This window comes from Osmerus mordax, chromosome 16 (genome assembly GCF_038355195.1).
Source record: "Osmerus mordax isolate fOsmMor3 chromosome 16, fOsmMor3.pri, whole genome shotgun sequence".
NCBI lineage: Eukaryota > Metazoa > Chordata > Actinopteri > Osmeriformes > Osmeridae > Osmerus > Osmerus mordax.
Window position 1 is genome coordinate 783,362 of NC_090065.1, and position 23,275 is coordinate 806,636.

The 23,275-nt window shown below is 50.1% G+C and overlaps 2 protein-coding genes and 1 non-coding gene across 3 annotated transcripts; 1 reads left to right on the forward strand and 2 right to left on the reverse strand.

Moving 5' to 3' along the window:
• Nucleotides 1–310: 310 nt before the first annotated feature.
• On the forward strand, nucleotides 311–4,482 carry LOC136959574 (DET1- and DDB1-associated protein 1-like). The gene is made up of 5 exons (XM_067253954.1): nucleotides 311–588; nucleotides 906–986; nucleotides 1,203–1,254; nucleotides 1,614–1,675; nucleotides 2,426–4,482. Exons 1-5 carry the CDS (start codon nucleotides 580–582, stop codon nucleotides 2,528–2,530), a joined length of 309 nt encoding a protein of 102 aa, XP_067110055.1. The 5' UTR covers nucleotides 311–579; the 3' UTR covers nucleotides 2,531–4,482.
• A 968-nt stretch (nucleotides 4,483–5,450) lies between these two features.
• On the reverse strand, nucleotides 5,451–18,572 carry LOC136958756 (anoctamin-8-like). The gene is made up of 19 exons (XM_067252853.1): nucleotides 18,498–18,572; nucleotides 15,584–15,697; nucleotides 15,221–15,353; nucleotides 14,972–15,110; nucleotides 14,602–14,698; nucleotides 13,987–14,103; nucleotides 13,793–13,914; nucleotides 13,284–13,445; nucleotides 12,067–12,219; nucleotides 11,718–11,844; nucleotides 10,987–11,042; nucleotides 10,813–10,887; nucleotides 10,289–10,552; nucleotides 7,568–7,869; nucleotides 6,998–7,160; nucleotides 6,676–6,867; nucleotides 6,367–6,498; nucleotides 6,165–6,275; nucleotides 5,451–6,059 (listed from the first exon to the last, which is right to left on the reverse strand). Exons 1-19 carry the CDS (start codon nucleotides 18,526–18,528, stop codon nucleotides 5,451–5,453), a joined length of 3,099 nt encoding a protein of 1,032 aa, XP_067108954.1. The 5' UTR covers nucleotides 18,529–18,572.
• Nucleotides 12,656–12,728, reverse strand: trnak-cuu (transfer RNA lysine (anticodon CUU)). The gene has a single exon. It is a non-coding gene; the product is annotated as a tRNA-Lys (tRNA).
• Nucleotides 18,573–23,275: the final 4,703 nt, after the last annotated feature.

Here is a 23,275-nt window from a genome sequence, read left to right on the forward strand (position 1 = left end):
AAGTATCTATGGATGAGAAACTGTAAAAATGACTCCTTAAGTGCTGTGCTCTATTTTGAGGAAAAGGGCTAGTTTAAGTTTATGCGTTTCGACTTTGTATGTCTTGTGTTTTGATCCTATGCCCCTCCCGTCTTCTTACTAGGCGGACCCCTTCTGGCATTGGAGGGCTGGGTTGTTACGCTATACTTATCTAACCAATTAGAACCGTTATTTGGCATTCCATAGCTCTGCAGCCAATGAAACATCAGCCAATGAGAAGGTTACCGCCCCCATGTTCACACGGAGCAAAAAGCAAGGCAACAAACAAAAATGGAGAAGATAGATTGCGTATCACACGGTTAAAGATACTATTAGCTAGATATTTAGCTATCACAGAAGATTAAGTATCGAACGAACCGTTTATAAGTGCATCGTGATGTGATCTGCGACGAAATCACTTTAATAAGATTTATTTAGGTACACATCTTTAATTGTGCGGTTGTTTTACAGTGAGCGAATTAGTAAACAACCCGTCCTGTGGTAGCTAAATAACAGGATCCCAGCAGCTAGCAAACCAGCTAGCGACTTTGGGGAACAGACATGGACAAGGTAAGCAAGTTAGACTATCTATGTCTGTCCACTGCTGGAAACAATGCTCATTTCGATGTAGCTCTACATTTTTTTTGTTCTCGCTCAAGCCAACTTGTGTGGAGTTAGCTAGTTTACGGCGGATGTTATTGAGCTGGCTATCTAGAACTAGTTAAGAGAACATAAACACAGCAAGCTCACCACCTAATACAGTAAGCTTGCCAGTCTTTGTAGCTAGTTGATTAATGGACAAGTTAATGGGGCTCGGCAACATTGTTATTGTATCCTAGCCGCTTTTACTTTCGCTTTAGTCAGTAAACTTGATTTTCATTGTTTAGGCTGACTTCCTGAAAGGACTCCCTGTATACAACAAAAGCAACTTCAGCAGGTTTCATGCTGACTCCGTTTGTAAAGCATCGGTAAGTTACTGCACATCGCTTCATCATATTTCGTGTCTGCCACTAGAACGTTATCACGTAGTTGTGAAGGCTAGGTGATCTGTCAACCTCAACACGTCACCACGGGTAAGTTCAAGAATGCTGCGGTTTTTGTCAACCATCATCTGTAAGGACGTGGCCAGAAAATCAGTGAACGAGGCAACGGCTCTTAGCGATGAATCTTTTTTTTTTTTCCAGAACCGACGGCCATCCGTGTACCTTCCTACGCGGGAGTATCCGTCTGAACAGAGTAAGTATCCAGTAACCCTCCAGAAGGTGTAGTTCTTCTACCAGACAGATTCAGACAAGAATCTACAGCGCCTCTCTGCTGCTAGTCAGTTGGTGAGGTGACTGCTTGTTCCTGTTGCCCTCCTGGGTCTTGAACTGGTGAACTCTGTGTAATAGTTGAGATATTGTTATTGTTCCACTGTGCCTGGTAAATACAGACCGTTCCTTGACTCAGACCACCAAAATACGGTTATAACTACACACTTCCTTGATCTTCTGCTTTACTTCCCATATGTTCTGTTTTTATGTAGTTTTGGATACAAGCGAAATAAATGAAATGTAAGTCACCTGAGTAACTTGTGTCTGTTTGTGGTCTTCTAGTCATCGTGACCGAGAAGACGAATATTCTGTTGAGGTACCTTCACCAGCAGTGGGACAAAAAGGTAGTCCCATCAAACCCTCATCTAACGATGTTAGCTAAAATAGCTCCAACGAATTGTCTGTACCCGGAAAACGATTGATTTTTGACCAATCGTGATCTGTAAACTGGACAGACAAGTACCGTTCAAGTTTACATGGGGGAAATGCCCACCCCCACCCTTTGGATTTTGGATCGCTCCAGTTAAACAGTTGCTTGGTATTCAGGCTGTCTTCAAAGTGAGCGTAAACTATTCAGCATTTTTTTTTTTCTTGAATAGTGCCATGGCCATAGCGGCCGTTTGTTTGACCGGCCGCTCGGGAAATCTCCTGATTCTCCCGATGGCCTGTCCGACCCTGCCCTGCCCTCACCACATCACACCCTCACCCCATCACATCACACCCTCATCACATCACACCCTCACCACATCACACCCTCACCACATCACACCCTCACCTCATCACATCACACCCTCATCACATCACACCCTCACCACATCACATCACACCCTCACCACATCACACCCTCACTACATCACACCCTCACCACATCACACCCTCACCACATCACATCCTCATCACATCACACCCTCACCACATCACATCACACCCTCACCACATCACACCCTCACCACATCACACCCTCACCACATCACATCACACCCTCACCACATCACACCCTCACCACATCACACCCTCACCACATCACATCACACCCTCACCACATCACACCCTCACCACATCACACCCTAACTTCCTCTTCCCCCTCCCTCCAGAATGCAGCTAAGAAGCGTGAGCAGGAAGTATCCGAGGTGGAGAACATGGCTGCTCCTCCCAGGAAGATGGCGAGGACAGACAGGGAGCTCAACGAGGACTTCTAGAACCAGACTGACTGAGGGACACACAACCACACACACACTCACAAATACACACAGACACACATCTATACACATACTCCCAAGCCTAAGCAAGCACACAGCCACACACTCACTACAATTATGCTTGATTACATGACCACACACACACACACACACACACACTAGCAACAAGCCGAGTGATAAAGGAGCAGAGAGCAGGACTGTGGCCTGACCACCATCATCCAAGCTGCTGTGAGAGACAAACCACCTTGTCTGGGTTCATCTGGGCAACATCCTCCTCCTCCACGCCTCCATCCTCTTCTGTCCATCCCCTCTGATTAGTGTATTCATCTGCCCTGGTGAAAAGACCCAGGCAGCAATCTACCTCCTCACCCCATACCATCTCCTTCCACAGGGACTAATTTCGTAGAGCTCATTATGTGATTGTTATTATTTTTTAGTTTACTTGTACAGTTGTGTACATCCTCGTCTGCTTGTTTTAAGTGTTGTGTTATTATGGTCTGTCTGTCATCATGTGGTGCTTGATCAGTCCTGCTCCTGGTTGTGGTGACTGGAGGATCGCCTCTACCACTAGGTGGCGGCGTAGACTTAAGTGTTTAATGTCAGAGCTGTGTGTGTTGTACAGAGACAGTCCACCTGCAGTCCTGTATGGCTCAGGGGACTACCCGGTTTGAACCCTGAGCTGAGAATGTGTCTTTGAATGAGTATTTGTGAGGAAGCCTTGAGGGGTGTGTTCAGAGAGTGTGTGTGTGTGTGATGAGTTGCCTTAATGGAAATGTGTTCCATGATCATGTGATCCCCCCCCCCCCCCCCCTCATGGTTTACACGGTAACAATCTAGGAATCAGGAAGTACAGATGTTTTGGAGGCCGTTGATTGGTTGAAATGTAAATTAAATGCTTCCACGTGGATCACATGACGGGATTCACATGCAAACCCTCTCGCTGTACTGAGATAATGGGATTCTGGAGCAATACTAACACACTACGATAGTGAAGTGAGATTTGCAGTTAGTTTTTTTGGTGTTCAGCACATCTCTGCCAGATGCTCCCGTTTGAAACTTTAGATCCGAGTGATGTTCGTTTATAGCAACTTGGCTCATCAGCACCAGTTTAAGATCCACCGTGAATCTTGTGATTTAGAGATTTCCAAGACGGGGACTGTCATGACATGGATGTCAAGTTTTGGGAGGAAAGTGCCATTCAGGTTTTTTGAAGCTTGGTCTAGTTCAGCCACCATAGTGGGCTCAGTGTTTGACCCCCCTCCCCCTGTTCCCCTATGCTGCTATGTATAAAGACTTGCAGTGGGTGTGGCCCTGACAACCCTGTCACCATGTGTATGTATAGCTCTCTCAGAACCGAAACAGGAAGTGGAACCGAGTACTTCCTGGGTCACTTCCTGGGTCACCCATGTGCATGTAGCCTCTAAACTCCTCAGACCAGAGAGGTCTGAGATGGTGGTAGGTTGTCTATTATGGGATGGCTGTTGAGCACCTAGTTACCCCAGCCGTCCGCATATACGGTTTAATGTTGTGTGTTTTCACATGTAGCCTATTGGGTTATTTTTTTATATAACTTGTTTAGATTTGGATGCACTTGGTCCTCCCTGTCCTGTAGATACAGATTCTGGAGCAGAGTAGGAACTGTGTGATCTGTGTGCGAATGCTTCTGTGGACATCGCTAATATGATCCACCTGTTAAATCGTTCTGATTTTAGTGGGTGGAAAAAAGTCAAGCAATATCTACCCAGTTTAATTCTGTTATTTTGGGATATTTTATGACAATTTTATGTCAGTGGAAGAATATTGATAACAGAGCATTGGAGAAAACAAAAGTGTTTATTTTTTATTTTGTTTCATGTCAAATGAAAGTATATTTAATGAAGACTTCTTCCATTTTGGCTTTGAAAACTTTGCATCCATGTTCTCAATAAAGTAAATCTTGTTGTTTTATGGTCTATTTTTATTTTATCATTATAGTTTAGGTTTTTGTTTTGTATAACTTTCAAAAATATCAACACAACTTTTTCCAGTGGATTTATATTTATTCCAGTGAGTCTTTTATTTGGCCTCACTGTGGTACATTCACTATTTTTATGTAATAAAATAAAATCCATAGAAAAAACTGAATATAAAATAGACGGTATCTCACAGTGAATCTAGATGATATTGCTGTATGTTGCAGCGTGTTTAACCCTTGTGTTATCTTCGGGTCATTCTGACCCACCGTCGTATTGCGACAAATTAACCGCATAGAAAAACAAAGTGAAGCTTTTTCTTTTAACCGTTGGGCTGTCTCAGACCCCCCACATTGCGAAAGTTAAAAGAAAATAATTTGTATTTGAATTGGGTAAAATTGGGTAAACACAACGATGGTTCGTTATGAACCTTTGGGTCATGTGACCCGAAGGCATCACAAGGGTTAAGGTGCTCCATAGAAACAGACTACTCTATGTCACATGCATGCTGGGAATCATGCTTCAGAAGAGAACATTCTGCTGTCCAGAATCTTTACAATATCAGACACACTGTCCAGCAACAGTAGATTAGATGTACTGTACTCAAACTCTGGTTTGGACCACAACCAGTTCATGACACAGTTTAGAACCAGTGTAGAAGACATGCGGTCCAGAACATTTACAACATACATCGTCCCAAACGAGTATATGACCAGGGTCAATATCAAATATACTCAGCCTAGGATGTGATGAGGCGGTAGTACACTGTACACAGAATATTCTGGAATAAAAGTAAAGACCCAAAAACCAGTCATGCAGTCTTCTGTTCCTTTTGTGTTCTTCAATGTTCTTCAACTTTCCAAAGCAATCCTCAACATTCTTCAGTGTTCCTCAACCTCCCCATCGTTCCTCAGCACCCCCCCACCCCCTCCCCCCCGGCTTGGCTCTGTGCGTCTCCACGTCGACGCCTACGACCCTGAGCTGTTGGTTTCCATGGCGCCGGGCCTCCCCTCGCCCCTCTCCCCCTCGCCCCTCTCCCCCTCGCTGGACGGCAGCTCCTCGGGCGTGGCCCTGCCATCCCCTCCAGGGCCCCCTGGCCCCCCACTCACCACCGTCCCCCCAGACCTGCTGGGGGCCAGCTGCCTGCCCGGGCTGAAGGGCTGTCCGGGGGCTCCCGGACGCTCCGGGCCCCCGGGGGCCGCGGCCTCCTTCTTCACCTCGGGGGACTTGTTGAGCAGCTTGTTGAGGAAGGCAGGCAGCTTGGCCTCCCCGCCCGGGGGCGTCTGGGGGGAACGGGGCGACCCGGACAACTTCCCCTGCAGGGGGATGATCTGCTTCAGCTTGTTGGAGCCCAGCAGAGAGCTGGGCCTGCGGGGTTTGTCCCCCCCGCCCCCCTTGCCCCCCCCGGCGGCGTGGTGATGCTGGTGGGCCTCAGCCTTGCCGCTGCCTTCAAGGCGAGCCTCGGCCTGTAGCTCCGCCTGCCTCTGTAGCTCCGCCTCCTGCCTCTGTAGCTCTGCCTCCTCACGGCGCTGGCGTTGCTGCTGCTGGAAGTGCTGCTGGGCCTGGCGCTCGTGTTTCTGGGGAGGGAGGGGATGGGGGAGAGAGATGGGTTCAATTCATGAAGGCGATAGCCCTACTTTCCTACTCTGGAGGCTCCCCAGCCCCCTGCCCCCCCGTCCTACCTTGAAGGCCTCCCTGCGTCGGTACTCCAGCTTGGCCATCTCCTCCGCCACCCACACAGGAACGTCAGGGATTGCTACATGGATGACGTACTTCAGCAGGACGGCAAAGTGCTGTCAACACACACACACACAAAGTGCTGTCAACACACACTCTAATAACAGCCAAGGTCTGTCTACCTGGAGGTCTGCCTGCCTGTCGTACCTCAAGCAGCACGATACAGATGATGATCATCTCAGGACTCATCCAGGGAAGCAGCCGCTGCAGCTGACCACACTGGCCAATCAGGTAACAGTTCACGATGATGGCAATGAGGCCCATGACCTCCATCACTGTCTGTATGGGGGGCAGGGGGAGGAAGAAGGAGAGCAAGAGAAAGAGGCGGAGGGGAAAGAGAGGGAGCATATTAGTACACCACTGCATTTGCCAAAAACAATGCATCAAATCTAGGACTTAGCAACCCTCTTCTAGATCCCCTGTTCCCTTTTATCTTCCTCTGTCTTGGTTCCAGACCTGCCACTGTCCAATGTTGTCCACGCGTTCTCCAAAGGGCCTCTGGAACCCGCAGCACAGCTTGAGGGCGTCGCTGCGAATCTCGATCACGTTGTTGATGAGCGCGCACAACGCAGCGAGCGGGAAGGCGGAGGAGAAGAGGACCACATAGCCAAACTGGATGAACATCTCCTGGTAGTCCTCCAGGGTGCTCTGGGGGTCAGAGCGTACACAGACGACTGAAGTCACAAGGTTGGAACACGAGGCGTTGTGATGGTTAGTGTTCCAGGAAAGTAAAACATGATGAGATGCTGTGTGTGTGTGTGTACCACCATCATCGTACCTCGTAGGTCTGCATGCAGCTCTGGATTTCCGCCTGCGTCAGAGTCAAGCCACACGCTTCTTCCTCCAGCGGAGGATCAATCCATGACTTCCTGTCCTGCTTCCTGTCTGCTTGGCCATGCCCATTCTGGCTCGCCGCTTCAGAACCATTGGTTGTAATGTTGCTGCTCTCAAATCAAAGGAATGTATTTTTAAAAAGCTTTGTTTTACACAATTTTAAGTTTACACAATTTGACAGTTAACAACCTTTAATTTAATTTTACATATCTTTTATCTAGGCTGGGCGACCTACACAAAAGAGGTGAAACTTGTCAGGTTAAATAAAGTTTACATTACACAAACACTATACATTACATTTACATTTAGTCATTTAGCAGACGCTCTTATCCAGAGCGACTTACAGTAAGTACAGGGACATTCCCCCGAGGCAAGTAGGGTGAAGTGCCTTGCCCAAGGACACAACGTCATTTTGCACAGCCAGAATCAAACCGGCAACCTTCTGATTACTAGCCCGATTCTCTAACCGCTCAGACACCTGACTCCCCATGAGATGTTTAAGGGTGTCGCTTACGTGTTTGCCACCGCATCCGCCGTCTCTGCCTCGCTGTCGCCATGGTCGCTGTCGCCATGGTCGCTGTCGCCGTGGTCGCTGTCGTCCAGGGTGAACAGGCTGGTGGCGTGCATGCCATCCTCCAGCAGGGTGGGGCTGTCCTCCAGGAAGCTGAGAGGCCCCGCCCCCTGCTGGGTCGCCGTGTCGGCGGGGGTCGCCGTGGCGGCGGGGTGGTTGTAAGCCACCGTCTCGGTGAAACAGACCTTCCTGTGTCTCAGACCATCGCTCTGCTCCCACTCCTCCTCCGACAGCCTGAAGCCGGCCTGCTCTCCCCAAGGACATGAACATGTTATACAGGAGGCCTGCTCTGCCCAGGTACATGAACATGTTATACAGGAGGCCTGCTCTCCCCAAGGACATGAACATGTTATACAGGAGGCCTGCTCTCCCCAAGGACATGAACATGTTATACAGGAGGCCTGCTCTGCCCAGGGACATGAACATGTTATACAGGAGGCCTGCTCTGCCCAAGGACATGAACATGTTATACAGGAGGCCTGCTCTCCCCAAGGACATGAACATGTTATACAGGAGGCCTGCTCTGCCCAGGGACATGAACATGTTATACAGGAGGCCTGCTCTCCCCAAGGACATGAACATGTTATACAGGAGGCCTGCTCTGCCCAGGGACATGAACATGTTATACAGGAGGCCTGCTCTGCCCAAGGACATGAACATGTTATACAGGAGGCCTGCTCTCCCCAAGGACATGAACATGTTATACAGGAGGCCTGCTCTGCCCAGGTACATGAACATGTTATACAGGAGGCCTGCTCTGCCCAGGTACATGAACATGTTATACAGGAGGCCTGCTCTGCCCAGGGACATGAACATGTTATACAGGAGGCCTGCTCTGCCCAAGGACATGAACATGTTATACAGGAGGCCTGCTCTGCCCAGGGACATGAACATGTTATACAGGAGGCCTGCTCTCCCCAAGGACATGAACATGTTATACAGGAGGCCTGCTCTGCCCAGGGACATGAACATGTTATACAGGAGGCCTGCTCTGCCCAAGGACATGAACATGTTATACAGGAGGCCTGCTCTGCCCAGGGACATGAACATGTTATACAGGAGGCCTGCTCTCCCCAAGGACATGAACATGTTATACAGGAGGCCTGCTCTGCCCAGGGACATGAACATGTTATACAGGAGGCCTGCTCTCCCCAAGGACATGAACATGTTATACAGAAATATACTGTTCCGACACAACACAAACACTAACACTTCCTGTTCCGACACAACACAAACACTTCCTGTTCCGACACAACACAAACACTAACACTTCCTGTTCCGACACAACACAAACACTAACACTTCCTGTTCTGACACAACACAAACACTAACACTTCCTGTTCCGACACAACACAAACACTAACACTTCCTGTTCCGACAACACTAACACTTCCTGTTCCGACACAACACTAACACTTCCGCTTCCGACACAAAACATACACTAACACTTCCTGTTCCGACAACACTAACACTAACACTTCCTGTTCAGACACAACAGTGTGAGTTGGCTCGGCCCTCCCTCATGCAGGATTGACAGGAACAGAATGTGAGGATGATCGTGTGCGCCTTTAATCCTACAAGTATTTTTTTTTTTTTTTTTTTTTTGTCAATTATTTTAAATACAATTAAAATTCATTATTTAATAATCATTTAGTTTTTATAGGCTGTATTAATCTATTAAAAATAGAGTCGGCTCTTCAGATATGCGAGCCAGCTCCCGACGTTCACCTTCAAGAGCCAGCTCTTAGAGCCGGATCGTTCGGGAACGACCCATTACTACGTTACTATCAGAGGCTACTCTCGCAAGGAGCTGAACATGGGCTGTACCCCAGCCCAGTTGCCTATGAGGCTATTCTTGATTGTGGGTTGACTAAGATTCTGGAAAGAGATCTACTCAAGAGCAAAGTCAATATCCGCTGTTTTCAAGCCATCTTTGAGAAAGTTTAGAAACAATCTTGCGGGTGATATATATTGATTGTGGGAGGCAATTTTTGGACTACATCTAAACCTCATGCAGCTGCTGCAGCATTTCTGCTTTGGCATGACCTGCGCTGGGAGAGAGGGAAACAGCATGGATGGGGATAGTGTGCGGGCAGATGTGTCTTTATATAGGGTAAGATGGAATGAGAAATGCAATACAAAATGGCTGAAAGGGGTTTATTTATGTAGATGTCCACATTGCCTCAAGATCTTTGTGTCAATAAATCAAATATAATTTTGACTGATGGTTTTTCAAACCTTATTGGTTTCAAGGTGACATCATTCTGATGTACCATGCGCAATTTTATGCAATTTTACCTTGAAATGTCAACCGTTTCTTAACCTTTGTCCCAAAGCTGACCAAAGCTAATACTCTGCCCTTTCTATTCATATAATCTCAATAGTTGGTGTGTAGCAGAGAGGATAGAGAGACTGACTTTTAACCTTATGCTCATGAGTTCAAATCCCAATTCAGCCTATTGTTGTTGGCCAAACATGAAGTAGTTTTGCTCTCTTGTTGTCCAACTCTCCATCTTCAACTGTGTACATGTTTATAATATTTGGCCATTTTGCGGAGGAACCCGCATCGCTGCTTGCAGCTACATTTTTCTCTTGTTTTTATTTTTATTTCTCAATCCCCTCCTCCCCCTCTCCCCTTCCCTCCCCTCAGAGTGTAAGCAGTACCTTCAGGTCTCCCCTCCTCCCACGCTCAGATGCTCTCGTCTCAGGGTGGGCTAGGCCTCTGGAGGCCTGCTTGCAGTAGGCCGCCACGAAAGCCTGGGCCTTTCCTAGTGCCAGGCGTCCGTACTTGAGCACCCCAGTGTGGGCCTGCTCCCACAGGACCCTGGGCGTGAACACCCCCAGCTTGTGGTGCTCGTACAGGTATGGCTGGAGAACCTCCACGAAGTTCTGCATGATCTGGCGGAAGATGAGCAGCGTGGCCAGCATCTGGGGAGAACACAGGTAGCACACATGTAGCACACATGTAGCACACAAGTAGCACACATGTAGCACACAGGTAGCACACATGTAGCACACAGGTAGCACACAGGTAGCACACAGGTAGCACACATGTAGCACACATGTAGCAGACAGGTAGCACACAGGTAGCACACAGGTAGCACACAGGAAAATAAATACATTACTTCCTCTTTATTTTTTATGGACTGGTGGATAACAGGATGGATGGATGGATAGACGGGTCTAACCTCCTTCAGGCGTTCCATATCCTTGAGGTAGAACCCGATGTAGAACAGACTAAGGTAAGAGTTGATGAACTGAAACTGCAGAACAGAGACGAGACACATGCAAGATCTTTTTTCTCTTTACTTTCCCACATCATGTAGAACCCAGCTCAATATTGTTTTTGTTTTTTAACTTACAACAACAATTTTGATGATGAGGTTGTTCTCATAGTCACTCTGGAGACGGTAGTTCTCTGTAAAACAGCACCATAATCACCAAACACAACAACACTGGAACGGTCTGTCTGAGCTAGCTGGGAGTAGGCCATCCTTAAAGCCTGGGCCTTTTTTAGAGACAGGTGGCTGGACTGAGAGCTGAGGTCCAGATCTGATCCCCGAGTTCCCCGGGGAGAGGCCTGCGCAAAATAATTTATGATGAACCAGACGGTTCTACACTAACCCCAGACCCAGCAGAGGAGGGGAGAGGAGAGGAGAAGAGAGGAGAGGAGGAGAAGAGAGGAGAGGAGGAGAGGAGGAGAGGAGAAGAGAAGAGAGGAGAGGAGAGGAGAAGAGAGGAGAAGAGAAGAGAGGAGAAGAGAAGAGAAGAGAGGAGAAGAGAGGAGAAGAGAAGAGAGGAGAAGAGAAGAGAGGAGAGGAGAGGAGAAGAGAAGAGAGGAGAAGAGAGGAGAGGAGAAGAGAGGAGGAGAAGAGAGGAGAGGAGGAGAGGAGAAGAGAGGAGAAGAAAAGAGAGGAGAAGAGAGGAGGAGAGGAGTAGAGAGGAGAGGAGAAGAGAGGAGAAGAGAGGAGAGGAGAGGAGAAGAGAAGAGAGGAGAAGAGAAGAGAGGAGAAGAGAGGAGAGGAGAGGAGAGGAGAAGAGAGGAGAAGAGAGGAGAAGAGAGGAGAAGAGAAGAGAGGAGAAGAGAGGGTACCCATGTTGTTGAGCCAGTATGCGATCCTCTTGTACACCTCGTCACACACAGACACGGTGATGGCCTGTAGGATCTTGGGGAGGAACCGGGTCACGTTTGGAAGCTCCTTCACACTCATCACAAACTCCTGGAACACAAGATACATCATACTCATCCTCAATACATCAGCAACTGGAGCGTGTGTGTGTGTGTGTGTGTATATGTGTGTGTATATGTGTGTGTGTGCATGTATATGTGTGTATATGTGCGTGTATACGTGTATGTGTGTGTGTATATGTGTGTATTGTGTGTGTGTATATGTGTGTGTGTGTGTGTATATGTGTGTATATGTGTGTGTGTGTGCTCTGACCTGGAGCTCCAGACACAGCAGCATGGCCAGGAAGACGAAGGCCAGGCAGAGCATGCAGACAGGCAGGCTGACCATCCACCGGAACACTGCCCTCCTCCAGGGAGGGTAGTAAAACTCCTCACAGCCAGTCACAGGGCTCACACGCTGCACCCCCTGGGGAGGGGAGGGGGGGAGGGGGGGGTAGAGGAAGTGAAAGAGAGCATGACCACAGGTGCTGCGTGGAAACTGGCTGAGCAGCAGAACTAGGTGACCTGAGCATGAGGTGTCCCCCCCCCCCCCCACACACACACACACACACACACACACACACACACCCACACGCACACACACACACACACACACACACACGTCAACACAACAGATACGGAGATATCATATTGGTTGTTATTCTTAGTTGAGGTTATTCTCAGTTGTTCGGTACATTATTATTATGAAAAAAAGAAGCTCCCATAATGAAAGGATTTATTTATTCACGGTTTAGGTTTTTTATTCTAGGTTTAGACAGGGCTCTAAGAAACTGTCAACAGGTGCAGGATGTTCCTGTTTCCCAGTTCTGGTTTGGTAGGCATGGCAACCTACAAAACACCAGCGCCCAACGTGGGGCTCGAACCCACGACCCTGAGATTAAGAGTCTCATGCTCTACCGACTGAGCTAGCCGGGCCTGGGGAGCTTAAAATGACATTTCACTTCATCTTTCACTCTCTCTCTCCCTCTATCTCTCTCTCTCTCTCTCTCTCTCTCTCTCCCTCTCTCTCTCTATCCCTCTCTATCCCTCTCTCTCTATCTCTCTCTCTATCCCTCTCTCTATCCCTCTCTTTATCCCTCTCTCTCTACCCCACTCTCTCTATCCCTCTCTCTATCCCTCTCTCTATCCCTCTATCCCTCTCTCTCTATCCCTCTCTCTATCCCTCCCTCTCTCCCTGTCCCCTGTACATTCTGCAAGACTACTGATCATATTACTGTCGTGTCCTACTACTCCCCCACTACTACTAGCACGAGCTGCTTTCACAGCAACTATTACGACTGCAGTACCACTAATACAGCTACAGCTACTGCTACTGTTAACATTGCTACTGCTACTACTGATATTAATTTATTGTATGGTTTTACTGCACAATGACAAATAAAGTCTAATCTAATCTAATAATACTAGTATACTAGTAAACAATACAAACTACTATCACTTGTGACCTTTGAACTGGGGTTGTGTCCTCACCCTGAACTGGGGGCGTGGCTCCTCCAGAGAGTCTGTGGGCGTGTCCAGAGTGCCCCACTTGTATGCCAACTCCGCCCCCCTCCTCTTCCAGCCCTCCAGGAACAATGTGGCCCACACCACGTTGAAGAGAGCGAACAGCACACAGCAGATATCCTGACTGGTCTGAGAGGAGGGGAGGTGAGGGGAGAGGGGGGGAGGTGAGGAGATGGGAGGGGAGGGGAGAGGAGAGGAGGTGAGGGGATGGGAGGGGGGGAGGTGAGGGGATGGGAGGGGAGGGGAGAGGAAAAGACAGATGTTTGATGTCAGAACTACGCATTCTGATCATTGATCTTCTGCTGTACTTTGCACTGAACATCGCTTTAGATAACAGCATGTGACAAATAGCAATACAAATACAATGTAAATGTATAATGTCTCCCTGCCACACAGACTCTTACAGCCTGCTCTCTAGTACGTGCTAACTAGGGGTGCATTCCTTTTGTGTACATCTGACTGTGCAGCCCAGTCACCTGGTCGGCCAGGACCCAGAGCAGGCAGCCAATCAGAGCAGGGTACACCATGGCGGAGGTGTAGAAGCCGAGCCAGGCGAAGTACATGGCGATCTTCACCCCAAAGTACTCGCAGACGTCATCTGCAACAACAACACCATTTACACCTGCTCCTGGAGAGATGTGTGACCTGTGACCTGTGACCTGTGACTCACCCAGCGGCTGGCTGTCACAGACAGCCTGGACCCAGGATGTCATGAGCAGAGCCAGAACCCTCTCGTCATGCAGGGGGAACATCTGCTGCACCACCCCCCGGGCCAGCAGCTCTGGGACTACACACACACACACACACACACACACACACACACACACACACACACACACACACAGGGGTCAGCACTAACACATGCACACACACACGCACACACAGGGGTCAGCACTAACACATGCACACACACACGCACACACAGGGGTCAGCACTAACACATGCACACACACACGCACACACAGGGGTCAGCACTAACACATGCACACACACACGCACACACAGGGGTCAGCACTAACACATGCACACACACACACACAGGTCAGCACTAACACACACACACACACACATGCACACACACACACACACGGGTCAGCACTCACACATGCACACACACACACACACACACAGGGGTCAGCACTCACACATGCACACACACACACACGGGTCAGCACACACATATACATTTACACAAACACACATGGAAGCATGCAACACACACACATACAAACAAACACACACACATTAAAGCATACATCAGAACACATAAGAATGGACTTCTCACTGATTGGCTGTCCCTCCAGGAAGTGGAGGTTATGGAGCACCTCTCCCTGGTCGGCACGGAGATTATCCAGCCAGAACTTAATGATGCTCTGACGCTCCTGCAGAGGAGAGGAGGACAGTAGGAGAGGAGAGAGAAGTTAAGGATAGAAGGATAAGGAAGAGGAGAAAGAGGGTGGTAAGAGAGAATTACAGTAAAGTGTTAGGTTTTAATGTTTATGGTTGATGGGGTCTTTTTAAAGATAAACAATACAACATTCCTGAACATGTTCCAGAAGATTATGTTCTAGAAGGTAGAATATGAAAAAAGGTTCTAGAAAGTGTGAGAAGGTTCTGGAAGGTGGGAGACGTTTCTGGAAGGCTTGTGTCCCGACCTGTGAGCTGAGGAAGCAGACCTCGCTCTCTATGTTCAGGTAGATGTTGCTCTCCTCACACAGGAAGCGCCGCTTCCCCCCTCCGTACTGGGGCTTCACTGCCTTGATGACCCCCACCTGCTCCGCCCCCAGCAGCAGGCTGGGGGGGGGACAGAGAAAACAGTATTTCAGTGAGCAGCAACACTGGAAGGCGTGTTAGATGTATCCACCCAGAGCCCGCGCAGCTGAACAGAGAAACAGGAGGGTTACTTCTCGAAGGAGGCAGTGATGAACAACATGTCAGCCCACGTCTGCTTGTGCTGCCGCACCTGGACAGACACCTGAGGAAGACCCAGCCTCATCAGGTTCAGCAGCCACAGGGGGGTCTCTCTGTCTGGGGACTCTGGGGGAGGGGCAGGGGGGTGGGGGCGGGGCAGGGAGGGGGCGGGGCAGGGAGGGGGCGGGGCAGGGTAAAGAGGGAGTCGAGAGGGGTACAAGGGGGACAGGGGGGGAAGTGAGGGGGGAAGGGGGATGTAAGTGGTAGATGATAATTCAATATAGATAAAATGTAGATAATAAATAAGTGGGAGAGTATTTGAACACTTCCGTTCTACCAATCAGACAGGCCGTTACCTGGGAAAGTGATGATGATGTCACAGTTGTCGGAGGGCAGAGTTCTCATGAAGGAGGGTTTCCTGGACAGGATGTAGCCTTTAGCCTGCCTCAGACGCCAGCTCAGGTACTTACCTGGGGTGGGGTTGGGGGGGGAGTGAGGGAGGGAGGGAGTTAGAGAAAGAAAAAGATAGATGAAGTGAGACACAGAGATTGGTGGCATCTGACACATATTGAGAATCATATTTAGAATCATTTCATTACAGTAAACCACACGGAGGTTAGCCTCAGGTGAAACCACACGCTAGCTCCTCTCCTGCCTGGTGACCCAGGTCAAACCAAATAGTCAAACCAAACCGCAGCACATGGCTTCAGGTCATATGGACTTCCATTGAACGCTCACTCACACACACATGCAGACAAACACACACAGAAACACACACACTCAAGCTTGCTCACACACACACAGACCAAACCCTAACCCTCTAAACCCAACTTTAACCCAGTAGCTGAGCGTCCATGACCCTTACAGACAGCATGTCAACCCCTTACAGACAGCATGTCAGCCCCTTACAGACAGCATGCCAGCCCCTTACAGACAGCATGTCAGCCCCTTACAGACAGCATGCCAGCCCCTTACAGACAGCATGTCAGACCCTTACAGACAGCATGTCAGCCCCTTACAGACAGCATGTCAGCCCCTTACAGACAGCATGTCAGCCCCTTACAGACAGCATGTCAGCCCCTTACAGACAGCATGCCAGCCCCTTACAGACAGCATGTCAGACCCTTACAGACAGCATGTCAGACCCTTACAGACAGCATGCCAGCCCCTTACAGACAGCATGTCAGCCCCTTACAGACAGCATGTCAGCCCCTTACAGACAGCATGTCAGACCCTTACAGACAGCATGCCAGCCCCTTACAGACAGCATGTCAGCCCCTTACAGACAGCATGTCAGCCCCTTACAGACAGCATGTCAGACCCTTACAGACAGCATGCCAGCCCCTTACAGACAGCATGTCAGCCCCTTACAGACAGCATGTCAGCCCCTTACAGACAGCATGCCAGCCCCTTACAGACAGCATGTCAGACCCTTACAGACAGCATGTCAGCCCCTTACAGACAGCATGTCAGCCCCTTACAGACAGCATGTCAGACCCTTACAGACAGCATGTCAGACCCTTACAGACAGCATGTCAGACCCTTACAGACAGCATGTCAGCCCCTTACAGACAGCATGTCAGACCCTTACAGACAGCATGTCAGACCCTTACAGACAGCATGTCAGACCCTTACAGACAGCATGTCAGACCCTTACAGACAGCATGTCAGCCCCTTACAGACAGCATGCCAGCCCCTTACAGACAGCATGTCAGACCCTTACAGACAGCATGTCAGCCCCTTACAGACAGCATGTCAGACCCTTACAGACAGCATGCCAGCCCCTTACAGACAGCATGTCAGCCCCTTACAGACAGCATGTCAGCCCCTTACAGACAGCATGTCAGCCCCTTACAGACAGCATGTCAGACCCTTACAGACAGCATGTCAGACCCTTACAGACAGCATGTCAGACCCTTACAGACAGCATGCCAGCCCCTTACAGACAGCATGCCAGCCCCTTACAGACAGCATGTCAGCCCCTTACAGACAGCATGTCAGCACTCATACATCACTGCTATGAGAAACAGGGTCATGTTCCTCAGTCACGGAAGCTTAGCAACACACACCCGACACAGCACACTCTGCCCTCAGTACATTATAGTGACATGCACTGACCATTGCTCTTCAAATTGACTTCAACATCAATTACATCATATCGTCATCTGATAGCATCAGATCTAGGACATTCCTATACAATTAGAACCTCTAGAAATCTGCAGCATAAGGACAACTCGTAGGGGCGTGGTTTGATGTGACCATGACCGCGAGATGGGTACAACTGCTGCGTGAAAAGATGAAAACGAAGCGCTCTAGAACAGCAGCAGAACATCCAACACGAATAAGGAATTCTAGGACAATATGGTCAATGCAACCATAGATATATATAAAGGCCTTTATATTTATCTATGAATGCAACACCGATGAGGAATTCTAGAACATTGGATCACACCTCTGTAGACAAACGTCAGATCACACTGGGAGATTACTCTATGAACCTTTCTACGCAAATATATTGTTGATGAAATGCTTATGCGTATTTCCTGACGCAGCAAAACAAGCTTTACAGTAAGCCATCACCTCGGCCACGTGTAAACGCGTTGACAGAATTTGCACAACAAGAGGAAGTTCAGTGGTTTAAACTTTAAGTGATGGGGCCTTCCTAACAGCGTCCAATTGTGTTAACAAATAAAACGGACTTAACTGGTTCCGTTTCGCCAGTGCGGTTCTGTACCCTGACAACCCATAGTTTCAGATGGAGGACATGACGTGTGAATGTTTGACCAACTCTTGATTAAAAAAAAGGGAGTCCTTTAGTTGAGTTCTGAATTATTACAGAAAAATATCACAGCAATTTCCATATTCCGACTTGGCTGATCAATGTGTCAATCCCAAATTTCACAGACCTCTGAGCTAGCAACAGTTTTACCGAATCAAACATCCCAGCGGTTTGTTTGATTCTAGACGCATGCGGCTCCGTGGAGCTTCAGTCCCGGTCCAGTCACCTGTGGACCGCCTGCTCTCCTCTCCCCGCCCGCTGTGCGCCTGGAGGAATGCAGCCTCCGGGACACGATGCGCCCCTAACTGACGGTCACCGGGAGACTCCTGCACTGTCTTACGTGAATGAGTTCTGTTCCTCCCGAGACGATTCTTAATGTTGTAATTCCCGGGACAATACATACACATAAGGTAAGTCGTAGCTTTACCGATGCGTGCAATCACGAAGGGAAATTCTCGCGTCATCATGTTGGCATGGGCCAGCGTACTCACCCAGAACACCCGCAGGTTTGGATGAAGTCATCTGCTCTTTCTTCAGTCCAGTATCTCCGGTAACAGCCGCCCTCTCCATCCTCTCCGTTGCCCCGGTGTCGTTGCTGCTGTGTACGGTGGCGTCGGTCTCACCTCCTCCCGCGCCCGTCATGCTGCCCTGCTAGTGTTTAGATTCATAGACCGACAAGTGAGAGGCTCGTGATGCCCGCGTATCTGTCCGTTACAGCGACAGTACATTCGCATGACCGTGGTATGACAAGGCTCGGGAAAGCTCCACCTGATGAAGGAACGCACGCATCACTCCTCTGTGGCAGTGACGACAGAGGACGGAGGGGAACACCGCGTCCCGCGCAGTATACCGGGATAAAAAAACACCGACGGTGTTACACCGTGTGTCGACATGTTTTCTTGTGCCTGCGTCTTACATGCGGCAACCGTTGGGCTAGACAAGTCAGACAGTTGATATTCATCGCCATTTTACCAAATGGCCGCATAATGGGCCGTTGCGCTTGACTGTTAATGCTCACTATTGTTATGTGTATGCTATACCTTATCAACACTAGCCATCTGTTTGTTTAGTGGTGACTTTGTGTCAATGTTTGATCTCTGTCAACATTTGCACATCAATTGTCCATCAATTCAGTATGACATTTGTCAGTTACACCCTGAATAGACACAAGGCGCGGGCTCTACCCATCCCACGGCCCACGCGCTGTCTGTGTGGGGGTTATTCTAGGAACTCAAGTTTCTATGATAGTTTTATATTTATATGGATTGAAGGAGTTGTTTTTAATCAGAAGTTTCAGTAACAACTTCATGGATGATCACACTGGGGTTCTTTATAGTGACTAGGCCTATCAAGTCCCTCAAATCAAGCCTCTCTCCTGGAGCTATGTGCATGGCGATGTGATATGTACAAATTAAAGAGCATAATTTGCTCACATCTCATGTAGGCCTACTTTTTGATTTTCTCGGTAAACAAGTTATTGCATTACATCCGCTAAATTATTCATGCAGTGTGATCCGGTTCGCATGAACCAGGCCGGTGAGGAAGATAAGACGAAAACGTACAGGGACGTTGTTATGGAGACGGGACGGGTGTTCTGGTTTAGAGGGATGTGCACGAGCGGTCTTCTGGCTGAATCCATTCATCTTGACGGTCCTAAACAATGCAGCGTCCAACTGTAAAGTGAAAGTTATTCATGAACGCCGCTAGATGGTGCCAAGCTGAAGAGATTGCCTACATGTTTCTCTCTCTCTCCTCCCTCCTCCCCCTCCCTCCCTCCTTTCATCCTGTTTCTATCTGTTCCCTCACCTGCTCCAGAACAGCGCGGTAGGTGCAGTACATCACAATGACCGCCAGAGGGCAGTGGGATAATAACAGCTTAGTGAGCTCACCATCCTAAAGGTAGAGATGTAAAAGTTAACTGTAGAAGTATTACCGTGTTTGTCACAGCCAGGAGATGGCACCAACCTGCTGTACTCAGACATCCCAACCTGCAGAGACTCATCTCCGGGAGGTAGCTCCCCCCGGGAAGCAATCCGGGAGATTTGGGATGTCTGTGTACTAGTTAACTGTTCTAATTAGCTAATCTGGGTGATTAGAATTTACTGGCTGAATACTTTTAATATGCGGAATTAAATGAGGACGTAGCAGGCCTGGAGGCCTATCTCAAAAGGGAGTCCTGCCTGCAATCGTAGCTAACTGCACAAGCGCAGCTTCGGTACCGACTGAAGGTTAAAGTATGCGGTAAGGGACGATGTTTTTATACCCCCCAAAATATATATATATACTAAACGGAGATTTTAAAAAACAAACGTAAACCCAGCAGGACAGGTCAGGTCTGGTTGACTGTCCCCCGGCCAGTGCTGTGACAGGCTGTGGAGGTCGTGAAATATCGCAACCAACGTTTTGCTGCGACGCCTGGGCACAGGCCAAGCTAATGCACTTCCTGGTTACAGGCGTCAGGAAAACACCTTTCAACCCTGACCTGTCTGACGTCTCCAGTCGGAGGTCAAAGGTCAGGGTTGATGTGGATGTTGCTTAAGCATTTATGTTTCTTTTTTTAACTTTCTGTTTTTAACTTTCTGTTTTGGACCTTTTTGAACCTTTTTCTGGGTTAAGAACTGTGATGTTGTCTTATCTCTTCACTAGAGCAGTACGGTATAGCTTTAGACTGCAGATCAAATCTAAAATACGAAAATAACAATAATAAAACAAAGTTTTTGCAAGGGTATGTGTTAAATGTTTGGGGTACACATAATGTATTATTATCTGAGTAAGGCGTACTTTTGTCTCAGAGAAACTAAGAGGAGAAACTTATTCTCGTTAGTGTATCATTCCAGAACCTTCTGACTTAACTAGCATTCCAGCTGCTCACTTTCACACACTGTTTCCCTAAATGCGGATGTGGAACGTTCTAGAGCCACCAGCTTTCTAATTAATTACTTCCTCTCAGCTTAGTTGACCAGACCTCACACACAAGCTATTTAACACTCACACACACATACACACATGGGACTGGAGGGGCTGGAGGACTGGAGGGGCTGGAGGACTGGAGGGGCTGGAGGACTGGAGGGGCTGGAGGACTGGAGGACTGAAGGGCTGGAGGACTGGAGGGGCTGGAGGACTGCAGGGGCTGGAGGACTGGAGGGGCTGGAGGACTGGAGGGCTGGAGGACTGGAGGGGCTGGAGGACTGGAGGGCTGGAGGACTGGAGGGCTGGAGGACTGAAGGGCTGGAGGGCTGGAGGGCTGGAGGACTGGAGGGGCTGGAGGACTGGAGGGCTGGAGGACTGGAGGGCTGGAGGACTGGAGGGCTGCAGGACTGGAGGGCTGGAGGACTGGAGGGCTGGAGGACTGGAGGGGCTGGAGGGCTGGAGGACTGGAGGGCTGGAGGACTGGAGGGCTGGAGGACTGGAGGGCTGCAGGACTGGAGAACTGCAGGACTGGATGGACTGGAGGGCTGCAGGACTGGTGGACTGGAGGACTGCAGGACGGGAGGGCTGGAGGGATGGAGGGCTGGAGGGAGTCAGGCCATTAGGAAACACAATCAGCCCTCTGGGTTGGAGAGAGTCCTCAGCGGGCCGAAGACAAAAGAGGTCGGAGGTCAGTGCCCCTGCGAGGAAGAAGGGAACAATTACAGGCGTACAACTATTCCACTTCCTGTCTATTGGGGTGTGACACAAACACAAACACCCCCCCCCCCCAGTCCCCCCAGTCCCTCAAGCACACACCACCCTAACACAGCTGGATTACAGTCTGCAGGCTGGGTACAGTAGGTCTGACCCCAGCACCCTCCACACACACACAGATCCCGCAGGTCCAGACCCAGCAAATGACCTGCCAGTCTACCATCAGACAGAGATCCAGCCCTAACCCTAATCCTAACCCATCTCTTGACCCTATCCCAGCACAAGCCTCTCTTCTAGCCCCCAACCTCAACCTCACCCTCAGCCCCAGCCCTCCCAGACCCAGCCTCAGCCCTCCCAGCCCCAGCCCTCCCAGCCCCAGCCTCAGCCCTCCCACCCTCAGCCCCAGCCTCAGCCCTCCCACCCTCAGCCCCACCCTCAGCCCCAGCCTCAGCCCCAGCCTCAGCCCTCCCACCCTCAGCCCCAGCCCTCCCACCCTCAGCCCCACTCTCAGCCCCAGCCTCAGCCCTCCCAGACCCAGCCTCAGCCCTCCCACCCTCAGCCCCAGCCTCAGCCCTCCCAGACCCAGCCTCAGCCCTCCCATCCTCAGCCCCAGCCTCAGCCCTCCCAGCCTCAGCCCTCCCACCCTCAGCCCCAGCCTCAGCCCTCCCAGCCTCGGCCCCAGCCTCAGCCCCAGCCTCAGCCCTCCCAGCCTCAGCCCTCCCAGCCTCTGCCCCAGCCTCAGCTCCAGCCCCAGCCTCAGCTCCAGCCTCAGCCCCACCAGGCCCCCTGTTCCCTCCTGACTCCTACCCTTACTGGAACACTCCAGAGTTAAACAGAGGATTTCCTTCAGACAGGACAGAACTCGGCTCTAACCAACTTTATTAATTGGCGCCCAGACAATCATGTCTGAAATAAGCCCTAATCCTGCAGGAAGTTTGTTCTCCTGGAATCATCGTCTGTTTTCTTCCTCTGCTGAACGCAGAATCAGAACATGTTTGAATAGAACTCTATTTTTATTCTCCCTGGAATCAAAACACACAGATAGCCTATGTGCTCATTTGAGTCAAATGATATATGCAGTATTGTAGATGTGGTATGTTGTTTTTGATAAAAGCATCTGTTAAATGAAGTGTAAAATGGAGCACTCCTCATCTTGTTCATCCCTCCGGTGGATCTGGAACTGTTTCAGTCAGGTCCCTCCCCCTCCACCCACCCTCCTCCTCCACCCACCCTCCCCCTCCACCCCCCCTCCTCCTCCACCCACCCTCCCCCTCCACCCACCCTCCTCCTCCACCCACCCTCCTCCTCCACCCACCCTCCCCCTCCACCCACCCTTCACCCCCCCTCCCCACCCACCCTCCATCTCCACCCCCCCTCCCCCTCCACCCACCCTCCTCCTCCACCCACCCTCCCCCTCCACCCACCCTCCCCCTCCACCCACCCTCCTCCTCCACCCACCCTCCTCCTCCACCCACCCTTCACCCCCCCTCCCCACCCACCCTCCATCTCCACCCCCCCTCCCCCTCCACCCACCCTCCCTCTCCACCCCCCCTCCCCCTCCACCCACCCTCCATCTCCACCCGCCCTCCCCCTCCACCCACCCTCCCCCTCCACCCCCCCCCCTCCACCCACCCAATTATGTCAC